The sequence below is a fragment of the Equus caballus genome, chromosome X (assembly GCF_041296265.1).
Source record: "Equus caballus isolate H_3958 breed thoroughbred chromosome X, TB-T2T, whole genome shotgun sequence".
NCBI lineage: Eukaryota > Metazoa > Chordata > Mammalia > Perissodactyla > Equidae > Equus > Equus caballus.
In genome coordinates this window covers 128,930,937-128,946,740 of record NC_091715.1, presented here as the reverse complement: position 1 = coordinate 128,946,740, position 15,804 = coordinate 128,930,937, and the positions used below count along the sequence as shown (strand labels likewise).

Here is a 15,804-nt window from a genome sequence, read left to right as displayed (position 1 = left end):
TCTGAGGACAGGAGCACAGAGACAGGGATATGAACCCACGCCCCTCACTCCCGGCTCAGGTCAGCTTTTGACTCCTTAGTTCCACCTCTGCCTGTGGAGTCTGAAGTTGGAGCATTCTGCCTCTTCATTCTGTCCCCTGAATGAATAATCAGCCTGCTTCTCCAGTCCCTGAGCTTTTGTATGCTGTCTTCCTGTTGTGTCCTCAGAAAAGCAGAGAAGTTCACATCGCTTGGCCATACGCTGCAGAGGGGGCGGGCAAGTATAACGCAGAATGGCATCTTTCCCCTTTATTCCATTCTGCCATTTCTTTCCTTAGTGCCCACAACTCTCCTGTTTTCTGAGACAGTGAGGGCTGATATGAGTGGTCAGGACACATGGGGAATGGGGCCCTAGTAGGCTGTGACAGAAGACTGAGAGGGAAGAATAGGTACTAATGGGTCAGCCAGGAGCCTTAACTTCTAAATCCTCTTCCACAACCATGGGGACAAGAATGTCCTTTCTTCCTGGAGCCCTTGTATTCAAAGGGCAGCGGAGTCTGAACTTGGAACCAGGAATCCTCAATTCTCTTCCTGTTTCTGCCCATTCACAGCTAAAGGACTTTCTGCCACTTGCCTTAAATAACTGATCTCTAATATAGGACCCACGTTCCCTGTTTTTGACCTCTCCTGGGAATACCAGTGTCAACGAGGAGCAGCAAGATGAGCTTTCAAGCTAACAGGTATTGTAACAGGGGTGGGCAGCTTTGCAAAAAAGGAGTGCCCTTTTGCCGACCTGTTTTCAGGAATCTTACTGAATTTCATGAGTGGGCAGTAACTGCTGGCTCTGTTCATGCAGTACATCCTTCAGTTTTTGAGTCAATCTCTTCTAAATGATTCATGAATAAATGTCCTTCGAAGGGTGGTATGATAGCAGCTACCTAGGGTGCTACCAATCATGGATTCACACCAAGAAGAGAGTACCCTTCGCAAGAAGCTGAATTTCTCCTTAGTTCCAAGGACACAATCTCAGATAGTTCTGGAAGGGGTGGTGGGGCAGTCAGTCTACAAGCCTTGAGAAATATCACGGGATCCTTTCCTTCCAGGTCACTTCCTCCTCTGGGCTTAGCTCTTTCATTCTTTTTAGTGGCCATTCTACAGTCACCTCTTTCCTCATTCATTAGAGGAAGCACCTAATAGTGTAAATATTGTCCACAAAAATTCCACCCCTAGCCATTCCCTCCCCTCCTTTTTCAGGCAACTCAAGACAAAGGCATATAGTTTACTTTGGTTCTGTTATTCATTAGCAGTGCATCTAGCTGAATGGGGACATTAATGAAGCTTCTCTGGAAAGGAACGTCATTCCAGAAGGCTACCCTTCTGACTGTCATTAGCAGACTTAAAATCCAGCTTGAAATGATGGAAACTCTATTAAGGCTGCTTAAAGGCTGGACAAGTAGACAAAGTTGATTTTCTTTTTAAAATAACTGGCTGAAAGAAGGAAGAGGGGGCCGGCCCCGTGGCTGACTGGTTAAGTTTGCATGCTCCGCTATGGCGGCCCAGGGTTTTGCTGGTTCGGATCCTGGGCACGGACGTGGTACCACTCAGCAGGCCACGTTGAGGTGGTGTCCCACGTGCCACACAACTAGAAGGACCCACAACTAAAATATACAACTATGTACTGGGGGGATTTGGGGAGAAAAAGCAAAAAGAAAAAAAAGAGATTGGCAACAGTTGTTAGCTCAGGTGCCAATCTTAAAAAAAAAAAAAGGCGGCAGAATGTTCCAAACGTGGGCCACGTTAGACATGCTCACGTGTGTCTCATTTAATCCTCCCAGCAGCCCTGAGGGGAAGGAATGATCTTCATTTTACAAACCTGAAAAACAGGATTAGCAAGGTCTCTTGATGGAAAAAATTTCTGAAGCTATTTATTCCAAAAAAGACAACACTGGCCATCTCTGGGTAATTTGGTAACTATGTAGTTTTGTTTAATGTTTAAATTCAATATGAAACATGCCATTTTCATTAAAAAAGTGAAATTTTATGAAATAATATATAGCAGCCTTGGCCAACATTTTAAACTAGGAGCTGACAGACATAAACCCATGTCTTCCGACATCTTTGCCCTTCCCTTGACATCACATTGTCTTCTCAGGACATAATCGCTGAGCCCAGTGGGGAAGGAAGAGAAACCATCAACATCAAAAAACGGTTTCGGTCTGAACTAGCTCTCAGTGGGACACTCTAAGCCACAGTCCTTACTTTGCTCTGACACTTCTGGATGTTCCCTCCTGGTATCCAATGTACACTGAGTCTACAAGGCCACAGGGCCCTCCTTTCCATTCTCAGTAATCAGTTTGCAAAATCTCCAGACCTTCCTGCTGAGCATTGAGGTGGATAGGGTAGTGGCTGAGCAGCCATAAAAATGGGCCTCCCTTTAGGCCCTGGAGCAGCATAGCACCAATTTGAAAGCCCTCAGATTACACAGTGAAAGTGGAAAAAAAGGCCATTCACCACTGCCCTGTGCTTTCTAAAAAGAGACAGATAACTGGATGAGGGCCCAGACTGCCTCCTTCACCATTTTGTTCTCTACACCCCAGTGTCGAGGATGCGCTGCAGAGATACCCACTGCTTGCGAGATCCCTAGGTCTGAGGCGGCATTCAGGCCTTTGCTTGCTGCTTGGAATTCTTTGCCGGAAAGCATTGTGGTAATGGGTGCTCAGGGGAGAAGCAACTAGAATGGGGGCACTACTCCCAGGGCAAACACTGAATCCTCTCTTCCTGTTCCAGAAGTAAATTCCCTGAGCCCTGGGCTTGGTTCGTGCAGATAGAATAGTCATAGAAACTCTTTCCAACTTAGTAATTCTCTCTGAGCTCCCTTCAGAGGACCTGAACACTCTATTTTCCATCTCTGCTGAAAAATAACGGGACTAGGACTCGTAGCCATCATTTATTTGCTAAGTACCTGATACCTGAAGAATTTAGATCACAGAGGGTAGGGAAGCCGAGTAACCAGACAGATATAGATATAGATAATTAGATAGATGACTACAGATATGATAGCTATATTTTCATTCTTTTATTTATAAAGAGCTCATTACGTATCAGTCTTGTGCCAGGCACTAAAGATACAATGCTGAATAAGAAAGACAGCTTAGATTCATTTCTGTGAAGCGTGACATGTACCCCTCCCAAATTTTCTGCTGATGACAGATTCCTATCATTGGGTGCCTCATAATTTTGTATTCGTTCATCAGACTGGAGACACTGGACATGATTCCCTTCTCCTGTGGAGTTTCTGGTGTCTAAGAAGGCTTGACCGCCTGCTAAAGTTTCTCCTGCATATGCTACAAGTATAGGGCTGCTCACCTGTGTGGGTTCTCTGGTGTTTAATAAGGTGGGAGTTCTGAATGAATCTTTTTCCACATTCATAACATTTAAAGGGCTTCTCTCCTGTGTGAATTCTTAGGTGTGTGTGTAGATTTGTGTTATGACTGAAGCTTTTCCCACACCATGAGCATCTATATGGTTTTATTCCTTGGTGTGCCATTAAATGCTTATTAAGATCTGAACTCCATCTAAACCTCTTATCACATTGTTGACATTTATAGGGTTTCTCTTCAGTGTGAATTCTCTGGTGCTTAATAAGGTCAGAGCTAACTCTGAAGCTTTTCCCACATTCCTGACATTTAAAAGGTTTCTCTCCTGCATGGCCTTTCCCATGAAGATCCATACGTTTTGGAAGCTCTTGTTTACAAGTTGAAAGTTTCTTTCTTTTCTTTCCTAGAAAAGCTCGATGCCGTTTCCGTACCCTGCGTGTACCACTGTGATTTTCTTTGCCTGTTGTCTTCTGGGCAACTTTCATTCTGGACTTTCTTAATGCTTTGCATCCTGATGCTTGTATTTCTAATGTAGAAACAGATATAGGTTGGTCATTTCCAGTATCATTTTTGAGCTTTAACCCTGTTGGAATAAACAGAAGAATCAGCCATCTCTGTTCCAGAACAAGAAAACTATAGGAACAGAGAGAAAAATCAATGGTGACTACTTTTGAAAAATATAAGAACAAGTGATTTCTGGTCCAATCTGAAAAAAGTGGCATAGATCCATTTCTCCCTGATCCTCCCTGCTAGGTATGACAACCAACCCATGAAAGAATACAACACACAACCAAAAGAGAATTCTAAAAAGTAGTAAAAAGAAGGCAAATTGGTTTGAGACCTCAGGACTAGCAGAATAACATAGCAGAGTGTCTGACATTCCTACACCCAAGAGAAGAAGGCACCCCAGATCTAATGTTTTCCAATCCTCATCCTAGCATCGGAAGGCTGCCTGGATAGGCTTACTCCTGCCCAAGTCTGAATGGGAAACCTTCTGTCAACATCAGAATCCCAGTAAGAAGATACCAAAGTGATAGGCAGAATTAGCAAGAGGTACCTAGCCACAACAAGTAGCCTGGCCCAGGAAACTTTTTCAACCCTGTGGGGCTAAGACTCCCCTTTTCCATTGAGACACTCTGGCGTAGGTAAATATTTTCCTCACCCTCAGGCAGCACCAGCAGGGACACATGGGAGTCCTAGTAGCACCATATAAACTAAGGAAAGAAAATAACAACATGAAGGCTCTGAAAACTAAACTGTCACTGGAGGCATACCCCACAGTAGCAAGAAAGAAGCCATGTGCTAAACTAAAACAGGGTGACTGTCCATTAAACTAAAATATTTAAATAGGACCCAGACACCTCTAACATAACAAACAAAATGATCAGGATACAATAAAACATCACTCATCAAATCAAGAACCAAAAGAAATCACAACTTGAATGAGAAAAGGCAATCTGACAAAAATGGAATCAGACCAGAAACCAAAAACAGAAAGACAACAGGAAAATCTAAAAATATGTGGAAATGAAACAATACACTTGTAAATAATCCATGGTTCAACGAGAAAGTTTCAAAGGAAATTTAAAAATACACAGTTGAATGAAAATGAACTTATAATGTATCAAAGTATGTGAAATGCAGCTAAAGAAGTGCTCAGAGGAAAACGCATGGCCCTAAAAGCTTGCAAGAGAAAAGAGGAAAGGTCTCAAATCAATAATCCAAGTTTCTACCTCAGAAACTAGAAAAAAGGCAAAATAAACCCAAAGCAAGTTGAAGAAAAGAAATAAGAAAGATGAGAACAGAAATCACAAACAAAAAGCTTGTTCTTCAAAAAAATTAATAAAATTGATAAACTTCTATCATGACTACAAAAATAAAATGAGAGAAGACAAATCACCACTATCAGAAGGAAACTGGGTATATCACTACACATTCTACAGCAATTGAAAAGATAATAAGGGAATACTATAAACAACTTTATGCTCATGAATTTAAAACATTAGGAAAAAAACAGACTAATTCCTCAAAACCCACAAACTACCAGAATTCAACCAATATGAAAGAGATAATCTGAACAGCACTATCACCATTAAAGAAATTGAATTCATAATTTAAAAACTTCCAAAAAAAGAAATCTTCAGGTCCATATGTTGTTACTGGAGGATTCTACCAAATATTTAAAGAATTAACACCAATTTTATACAATCTCTCCCAGAAAAGAGAAGGAAATACTACCCAACTCATTTTATAAGGCCAGTATTACCCTAATAGCAAAATCACATAAAGACAATACTAAAAAAGAAAACTACATATTAACATCTCCCATCAACTTAAATGCAAAATTCCTCAACAAAATACTGATAAACTGAATGTAACAACATATAAGAATTATATACCATGATCAAGTAGGATTTATTACAGGCATGCAAAGCTGGTTCAACATTTGAAACCAATCAACATAACCCACTGTATCAACAAGACTTCAAAGATCATACACCTATTAACTGACATAGAAAATTATTTGACAAATCCCACCATCCATTTATGAGAAAAACACTAAGAAAGTTAGGAATTATATTGACTGGATAAAGAGTATCAACAAAAAACTCCATACTAACATCATAGGTAATGATGAAATACTTAATGTTTGCATGATAAGATAGGAAACAAGGCAAGGATGTCTCCTCTTACCACTCTTATTCAACATAGTACTGGAAGTTACAACTATTGCAACAAGGTAAGAAAAAGAAATAAAAGGTATTGCAGATTAAGTGATTGTCTATGTATAAAAATCTCAAGGAATCTACAAAAAAACTCTGAGAACTAATAAGTGAGTTCAGTGAGGTCACGGCACACAAGATCAAAACACAAGGTCAGTGGCACTCCTATATAAAAACAATGAACATGCAGAAATCAACACTAAAAATAATACCATTTCCGGGTGGGGGGAGGGCACAGAGGGGGAAGTGGTGTACCCACAACATGACTAACAAAAATGTACAACTGAAATCTCACAAGGTTGTAATCTATCATAATATTAATAAAAAAAAAAAAATAATACCATTTCCAATTGCTCTTATGAAAATGAAATGCTTTGGCATATACTTAACAAAACATGTAGAGGATCTGTACACAGAAAATTGCAAAAAATAGATGAAAGAAATCACAGAAGACCTAAATAAATAGACCTACTGTGTTCATTGATTGAAAAAATCAACATAGTAAAGATATCAATCCTCTTCAAACTAATGTACAGGTTCAACGTAATTTCTAGCAAAATCCCAACAAAGTTTCTTGTAGACACAGATAAGCTTATGCTAAAATCCACATGGAAAGGCACAGGTCCTGGGACAGCTAAAAGAAAATTTTATCTTGACAAAAAAGAATAAAGTAGGAAGAATCACTCTACCCGACAGATATGAAAATGCCTTACTATATTATATACCTACAGTAATCAAGACAGTGCAATACTGGCAGAGGGACAGACACATAGCTCGATGGAAAAGAACAGACGCACACAAATATGCCCAACCGATCTTTGACAAAATTGCAAAAACAATTTAGTGGAGGAAGGATAGCCTTTTTGACAAAAGGGGTTGAAACAACTGGACCTCCATAGGCCAAAAAATGAATCTCAACCTAAACTTCACACCTTATACAATAATTAACTCAAAATGGATCACGGACTTAAATGTAAAAACATAAAACTTTTAGGAAAAAACATAGGAGAAAATTTTAGGGAGTTAGGGCTAGTCAGAGTTCTAGACTTGACACCAAAACTACAAAATATAAGGAAAAAAATGAAAAATTGGTCCTCATCAAAACTAAAATCTTTTACTCTCTGGCAGCCCATGGAAAGAGGACAGAAAGACAATATACAGACTTGGAGAAACTATTTGTAAACCACATCATCTGACTATATCTAACAAAACACTAGATTCTGGAATATATAAACTCTTAGAACTCAACAGTTAAAAAGCAATCTGATTAAGATATGGGCAAAGACATTTCACTGAAGAGGATATAGATGGCAAATAAGCACATGAAAAGCTACAAAACATCATTAGCCATTAGAGAAATGCAAATCCAAACCACAAGGAGATAAGACTACATACCTATCAGAACAGCAAAAAAAAAAAACAAAACAAAAGGTGACATTGCTAAACACTGGCAAGGATGTGGAGAAACCGGATCACTCATCCATTGCCGGCAGGAATGTAAAATGATACAGCCACTATGGAAAACAGTTTGGCAGGTTCTTACAAGATTAAACATGTAACTATCATATGAACCAGAAACTGCACTCTTAAGGCATTTATCCCAAAGATATGAAAACTTCTCTCTACACAAAATCCTGAACAGGAATGTTCATGACAGCCTTATTCACAATAGCCAAAAACTGAAGGCAGCAAAGATATCTTTCAATGGGTGAATGATTTAAAAAACTGTGGCATATCAAGACCACGGAATGCTACTCAGCAGTAAGAAGGAATGAACTATCGATACATGGAACAACTAAGATGAACTTCCATGGGATTATTCTGAATAAAAACGTTAATTCCCAAAGGTTACACACTTTATGACTCTATTCATAGACCATTTTTAAAATGACAAAATCATGGAAATGTAGAATAGATTAGTGGTTGGCATGGGCTGGTGATGGGGTTGCATATGAGAAGGAAGGATACGAAGCTACAGAAGGGCAGCAGGACGGATCCTTGTAATAATGTAACTGTCCAGTATCTTGATTGTGGTGGTGAATACACAAACCAACACATGCGATAAAGCTTTACAGAACTAAATACACACACAAACGAATACAAGTAAAAAGGGAAATATAAATAAGGTCAGTGGATTGTGTCAATATCGATATCCTGGTTGTGATATCATATGACACTTTCACAAAAGTTATTGAGGGAAACTGGATAAAGTGTACATGGGTTCTTTCTACATTACATTTTAAATCTGTACGTGAATCTACAATTATCTCAATAAAAAGTTCAATTAACAAAAAATACATCCGCAGAATCTTAAAATATTAAGTCCCTGTAAAGGTTCCTATCAAGGAACACTTCCCCTCTTCCCATGTGTATACTTATGTGTAGGAGACGCTCCAAGACTGTCCTTGAATTCTCGGGGTCCTTGGATCTATGGTTCTCCCCCTCATTCTAAACAGATCACGTTAAGTTTAGCGTACAACAATAATGCTCTGAGAATAAAACCTTGAGGTTATGGACAGCTATCTTAATTCCAGACTATTTTCAGGAAGAAGGAATGACTCTTTTATCCTTTTATTTACTCCGAATGTTCAAATGGGCAGAACCTTCGATTCAATATCTTCTTTATATTCTGCTATGGGTGTCGGTGGATATGCAGCGAGGAAGCTAAGAACTAATCCCAAGGAGGACAGACGAAAACAATATGGCGAGTGGGAATCCACTGCTGTTGAAGTCGTCTTGGTTAAAGGTGGGGGTGGCTTACACTAGGATGCTAAGAGTGGAAGAGGTTGAGACACGGTTGCATTCAGGATCTATTTTAAAGACAGAGCTAAGAGGACTTGCTGATAGATCAGTTGTGGGGTATCCAGAAAGACTGGAATAAAGGAAATGTGAGAGGTTTTGGCCTGAGCAACTGGGTAAACCGTGGTGCCCTTTACTGAGATGGAAACAATACGGGAAGAACAAGTTTGCAGGGTGGGGTGGGAATACGATAGATCAAGAATTCTATTTAGAGTAAAGAAGTGGGACATGTATTTGTAAAAAGCTCTCCAGGTGATCTGGGTATGCCTTTACTTTCCCCCACACCATCAAGCTGAAAACCAAGCAGTTACAGGAACACTGGGACTATTACGGGAGTGCATTTTCCATAAAGTGAGGACATAAGAGATTACTCAACTTCTACGCAAAGGGAAGGAAGAATCTTTACCTAGAGAGATGACAGTCTCATAGTTTTCCTGCATTACATCATTGTAGAGGATTTTCTGAGCAGGGTCCAGCAATTTCCATTCTTCCTCGGAAAAAGACACAGCCACATCTTCAAATGTCAACAAACTCTAAAGAAGAGAATGCGTTTAGTTTAGTACTTGCCACTACAGGAGCCATCTTATCACTCATGTCTGAATTACACGGCAGGCCAGTCACTGAAGAAGTTAAGAGTATAAGATTTGGGGAAAAAAGTGAGACGGCAGAAAAGGAAGGAGCTAAAGAGATCAGTCAACAGCTTGAGAGATGCCCAATCGCACTGTACCAAACCTAGTTGCTAGAGGACAACATCTGGGGCTAATACGCCTCAGAGCACCCACCGCGCACCGGGGGTCACAGGCAGCAGAGAAAAGCACAGAAAAGGCCACGTTCAGGCTGCCTGGAAAAGCTGGAAAGTACAGCTCACCTGGGACTCAGGCAAGATGAGCTCAGATGCCATCTTCCAGTTTGGGGTGCTTTTCTGCTCAGAAAAGGCTAGAATCTGTTGAGCAGGCACAGCTGTGGGTGGAAAAGAGCCAGAGAAAAGTTCTCTCTTTTCTGTTTATGAATACCCTGAGCTGATTTCTAAAATACAGAACATCGGGACTCCTTCAGTAAAGACGGCTCACCTTCACAAGTGTGTGTGGGCTGCCAGAAGTGCCCTCATCACAAATACGAAAAAAATATCCACCACTCCATAGAACCGGTTCCCCACTTGCCTGTTTCCCCAGATTTCATGAGAGAAATTAATAAAAGGAAATCCATTATTTTTTCCTCTCATAAAAGAAACTGTTCACTGAGTTGGGCAAGAATTAGAGGTATGTGAAAATAAAAGACTCAGGTCCTCCAGTGTACAGCAGGAAATGTAGGAGATTTTTGTCTTTTATTATTTTTTTTCCTGGTGCCTAATTCTGTTCCCACTCTGCCACTGATGGCCCATTTCTGATCCAATTTCTTCTCTAACTTATAAGGGTGAGAGGACCCCACCTGTCCCTGTTCCACCTTCTCTCAAATTTCGAAGGAGCAAGGTCCACAGTGTGAATACCAGGGTTCCATGTTTTGGATATTTCTGTAGCCCAGACCGAACCTCACCTTCACCCACCACTGGCCTGTTGTACTCCCACCTGAGAGACATCCTAAATGCTAGCATGGCTGGGCACCTGGAAAATTCCCATGACATTCTAGCTGAACAGTTATTTTCACAGCTCCCAGGAGAAGAGAATTATTATGAAGCTCCTCACCTCTTTCATATACAGGCTGGGTTTCTTTGTGAGTATTCCAGCCCAGCTGTTCTTGCAGTACCCGGTATGTATTCCAACATTCTTTCTGGAACACACCCATTGGTTGGGGCTCTGCTGGCTTCCACTTAAAGCCTGGGGCCACTGCTGTTCCTCCCAAGAGGACTGCCTCCTTTCCCAGCTCATGGGCTGTGACCTAGAAATAATCCCCATCCTCATTAGCACAGAACTTACTTTTGGTTTTGAGGTGGTGGTAGAGGGACAAACAAGAGTAGAGCCCAGATCCGGGGAGTGAATGACATTAAAGGAAGGAATTTAAAAACCTGGAGAGACTCTGCCACCGTTTTCTCAGACAGAACTATACACATCATCTGGGAAAATTAATACAAAATGAAAAAGGCTGTGACCGCTGCCAGCCTCCACCCTTCCACGTAGAGCCACAGCTCAGGCCACTAGCAAAGCAGGGGCAGGCTGCCTGTTCTCACGCTGCCTTCGCTGGCTTGCTTTCTTGACTTGCATCCTTGCCTGAGTAGATTTCTATCTTCCAGTTTTTGCTAAAAAATGAGGAATTGAATAAAAAAAGATTTCCTGTCAGTCAAATTTCCCAATCTTCCCACGGCCAGGAAAGGATTTCATGGACAAAGGGGACTTAATGGTGGAAAAAATGGGGAAGGTTGGGCTCTAACCTCCCTCCGTGATATAGTTGTAATAAGACATGAAAAATCTGTCCTGCCCCGTGTTCCTCTAGGGAGGCTCCTGAGGACAGGGAGTGTGCTCCCATCTCCCAAAGGTGAACCTTGGTTCCCCAATCACCAGCAAGGCCAAGGACAGACCACGAGGGGAGGGCAACGGAGGCTCTTTTCTCCTGGCCCAGAGACGTGTGTTCCCACCAGAGAGGGCACTAGCCCCCAGCACCCTGATTCTCTCCACTTCTCTGTTGGCACTTTTCTTCCTTCTGTATCCTCATTTCCCTTTGTACTTTCCATTTCTCCTCTTCCTTTGCAGTCTCCCCAGAGTTCTTTGATTTATACTTGTTTGCTACCCTTTCTCTCCTTTTTTCCCCTTTCCCAATTCTTTCTTGCCTTTTATTTCTCTGTTTCTGGGAATTCAAGTTCTGTCTCCTTGACCATGCCAGACTAGGCCCACCACCCTCAATTCACCCCGGCCTTGAAGAGGGCAAAAACCATATCTTTTTCCTAAGGCCAGGAGAGACTGCCAGAACTCTGAAAACTGTGGACTGACTACGGTTGCACGTCTGTGATTTCAGACCCCGCCTCGCTATCCTAAGGAACAAAAGAAGAGAGAGCTAATCCATCTCATTCCTCAATTAAGCCCCCGCCCCGGACATGCCATTTTTATTCCATTTCATCGTACATGGAAGGAATCTTTCGTCTCACCTCATTACTTATTCCACCAGCTTCTCTCTGAAAGCGCTCTACCAGGGCCACAGCCTCTTTGATGCTCTGTGGATGATACTTCTGCACCCAGTCCTGGGTATCCCTGGGCAGAATGGTCAGGAACTGCTCTAGCACCAGCAGTTCCAAGATCTGCTCTTTTGAGTGGATCTCTGGCCTTAGCCACTGATGGCATAATTCCTGAAGTTGGCTGACAGCCTCGAGCGGTCCAGGTGCTTCATGATAATAGAAGCTCCGGAAGTGCTGGCGAGCGCTCTCAGGACCAAGACTGTCCATTTGTGGGCTGGATTTCTTACTCCCACTGGAGCTCTCTTTCACAGACCCCTCTGACTCCCACAAAGCCTCCATGTGTGGGTACAAGCATGCATTCACCTTCAGATGTCTCATCATCATTTGTTCTAGGAACAGTTTTACTCCTATGTGTGACATCCTCCTGGTGCCACCTTTGACAATTGAGGCCTTGTCAGGTTTGGTACAAAATCACTGAGTGGATCTTCTCCCCAAGGGCACTGAGGGAGGGGAGAAAAAAAGTACATGTCAAGAAGAAAGCCACATGACACATATTTACTTCTATTTATAGTCGTCAGAGAAGAATAAACAGAAAAGTTCCTGTCCTGTCTCCCCTTTAAAACCAACTGCCAAGTATTAGCACACTCATGATGACAGATTACTTCAGGACAAGTTTCTCTCCTTTTCTGTTACTCAACCTTAAAACAAAGCACAACTCAGAGAAGACAACAGTCAATTGGTCACTTTCTCTTTCTTTTTTTAAAGGCTGAGGAAACACTGGTGGTTGAAAAACCTGGCACTCACTTGATAAAAGCACCTTTGAGACAATCCAATACTTAATCTGTGCGCTTCCTGTTCCATCTTCACAAGCAGGGCACATGTGAGTTTCTCTAAATTTTAACAGATCATTCCAGTTCTTGGTCTCTAGTCAGGGGGAAAACAACTTCTATGCCCCTTCATCCTCTTAAGAAGACTGAAAGCTTTACTTCACAGAACATTTGATATTCTCCTTTCCACTGCATTCATACTGGCAGAATTGACACAGCCAGATCAGAAAAGAAGTAATTAGGGAAAAAATAACCTTATTGCTCTCAGTAAATATGCCCCGACTAAGCAACGGGATGTCGTCAACATTTTTTCTTTTTTTTCGGTACTTTTGAGGAAGACTTATAAAGGGCACTGTGCAGATTTGTACCTGTGTATTAAATTTTTTGCTTTCTTTAATGGAAAAACTTACAGTTGGCCTTGTTTACAAGATATCCAAATGTCAGATTGTAAAAAAGGAAAGAAAGAGAAACGGCGATGATTAAGGTCCTTCGGAGACAGGAAGGGTCCTAGTAAAGAGAACCCTTCTTCTGACTTTATATTTCCTCGGGATCATATAGATCTTTAAGCAAGGCTGAGGATGGCCTTGGGACTCTGATTTTCCCTCAGATGACCCAGCAGAAACAGTAACAAAATTCTTTCGAGGATTCCACGGGGATTCAAAGAAATGGTTGGTTCTTTGCTGCCCATGTAGGCTCAGGAGGTACAGGGACACCTCCTATATTTTTGTGTCAGCAGAAGCTAATGTCTTTGAGGCTGAAATGACCCTTTTTCCAGCGAGGTGATCATAAGCCAGCGGAAATGGGAAAGTTTCGCTGGAAGCCGTGGCAGACATTACTGCCCCATCCCCCACCGCTAATTAGCTACACATTTCTTGATCGACCACAAGGGCGCCCATAAGCACTCTGCACGCGGGCAGCCTCCGAGTGTGCTTCAGCAGCATCCCTGGGTTAAATTTGCAAATAGGGTACAAAGAGGTTGCTTTCGGAGGTTAGATGTGGCTATAGGAACCTGAGTACCGGCCTTGCTGAGAGCAGGTCTCGCCCGTTCTCCCGCCGCCCCGCCGCCAGGCGACGATGCCACCGCGAACTGGAAAGGGCTGCGCGCCCCCCTTCCCCCCACTCACCGCCACGCAGCCGCCCCAAAGGCTGCAACCGGCACGCGCGGCCGGTATCTCTCAGGAGCTCTCCGGACCAAATCGAAAGGGAAAATCCGTTTCTCGATTACCTCGACGCAGCCCTGGCTTCCGCGGACGCCACTTCCCTCTTTCTCGGCTCGACTGTAAGGTCTCCACGCCTCCCCGTCGCTCGGGGTAGGACGCTCTGGGTTGCTGCGCCACCCCGGGAGGCGGGGTCGGGAAAGCGCGCGCGGCGCGGCGAGCGAAGCGCCCAATGCGGGGTCGCAGGGGCCTGGGAAGCTCAGTCCCCGACCCGAACCCTCTAGCTCCCCGAGACGACACCCCGACTCGCCATTTTGGGGTCGCGGGCTGTGGACGGGGCCCCAACCGGAAAAGGAAGGATGCGTTTCCGGTGACTTTGTGACAGCCACGCCCAGGCCGCTCCCTCCCTCTACCTGCCCAGTCAGCCCAGCCAGTCTGGGAGCGACCCGCGGGTGTTCTCCATCCCGGAGAACCCGGCCTGTGCTCCAGTTCAGCCCCGGATGCGAAAAAGAGTTCATGCCGCCGAGTCTCCGGGCCCCCTGGAGGCCTGGAGGAGCCCTGAAACCGGCTCGTCGCCTGGAAGCGATGTAGCCCGCTGACTCTGGGTGCCACGGAACTCTTCTGCCCAACTCGCCAAGTGTCGCGCGGCCGGATTGTTCCCGCATCGCACTCCGGCGGCCGGCAGCCCTTTCTACCGAGAACTTCGCCCACTAAGGGCTGCCGGCCCCCAAAGTCGCCACTAGGCTTGTCCAGTGCCTCTTTAAGTAAGAATCAGTTTGGTTCTGGCCAGGCTCCTCGTAAGATCAGGAACAACAGTCCTTTATATTTTTTAAACCCTTTTCTGGTTCACTGGCACGTCCTTCCCAACTATTATCTTGTTTTATTCTTGTTAGGTAGGTTTTAACCTCGTGATGTAGGTTCTATTTATACTTCTCATGAGATGTAGGATGTGACTGCCTCAGCATCACATAGATTACCAGTGGTGGATTTTAGACAGGAATATAGGTCTCCTGTAGGCATATGCCGTGCTTTTCCTACTGCGTTATGCTTCCCTGAAGAACAGGGACCTTGTTTCATCTTAGATCTTCTGCAATGCTTACCGTAGTCCTCTTGATAAATCACCTTTCTAAGAACCTGAGTATCTCGGATTGTCAGTGTCTCCAAATTATCAATGTTTACCTAGTGTTGCACCATTTGGACAGAAGTTGTCCATATGTATTAATGAGCAGAAACTGTGTAGCGCATTTACAGTGGGAATGAAATTGACGTCTTTGGAAGTCAGTGTGAGAAACCACTCAGGCAAGCAGAAAAGATGTCTGCGTGCCCAGGAGGAAAATAAACAAAGAGCACCTGTCAAGCTTTTTACATGTAAACACAGATGAGACTGATAAGCTAAAGGCCATCCTCATTTGAAAAGCAAAGCTACCCAAAAGTGTGCAAGAGGACACAGTGCATCATTATCTGTGATATATAAACCTAGCAAAGACGTTTGCTTCACCAGAGAATCGTTTTCAGAATGGTTCTTTCAAAGCTGTGTTCCTGAGCTCAGGCGTATTCAACCTAAGGCTTTATGAAGTGAAGAGGAAGTCAGGGTGATGCGGGGACGGCGAGCCGAAGAGTCGAAAGAAAGATTTCTTGGACTCTCAAGGTCTGGCAGTAGTGCTCTTTTATTTAGAGAATAGTATGGAATAGCATGGGGACAGGACCCATGGGCAGTGGAGAGCTGCAGGCATGGGGGCAGGACCCATGGGCAGTGAAGAGCTGCTGCCGCTGCTGCATGGGGACAGGACCCATGGGCAGTCAGAGCTCCTGCTGCTGCCCTGAGTTGAGGGTTAGAGCC

At 43.4% G+C, this 15,804-nt stretch overlaps 1 protein-coding gene across 9 annotated transcripts; it reads right to left on the bottom strand.

Annotated features, from left to right (window-relative positions):
• Nucleotides 1-3,032: 3,032 nt before the first annotated feature.
• Nucleotides 3,033-14,466, bottom strand: ZNF75D (zinc finger protein 75D). 9 transcript variants are annotated; one of them, XM_005614524.4, is made up of 6 exons: nt 13,932-14,466; nt 11,954-12,480; nt 10,560-10,752; nt 9,746-9,837; nt 9,284-9,410; nt 3,033-3,938 (listed from the first exon to the last, which is right to left on the bottom strand). In XM_005614524.4, the coding sequence occupies exons 2-6, from the start codon at nt 12,398-12,400 to the stop codon at nt 3,229-3,231; spliced, it is 1,569 nt and encodes a 522-aa protein (XP_005614581.3). In that variant the 5' UTR covers nt 12,401-12,480; nt 13,932-14,466; the 3' UTR covers nt 3,033-3,228. The 9 variants fall into 9 exon arrangements, with proteins under 9 accessions (XP_005614581.3, XP_001494743.6, XP_023489087.2 ...); XM_001494693.7 differs by having other exon boundaries at nt 14,033-14,336; XM_023633319.2 differs by having other exon boundaries at nt 12,344-12,480; nt 13,932-14,321.
• Nucleotides 14,467-15,804: the final 1,338 nt, after the last annotated feature.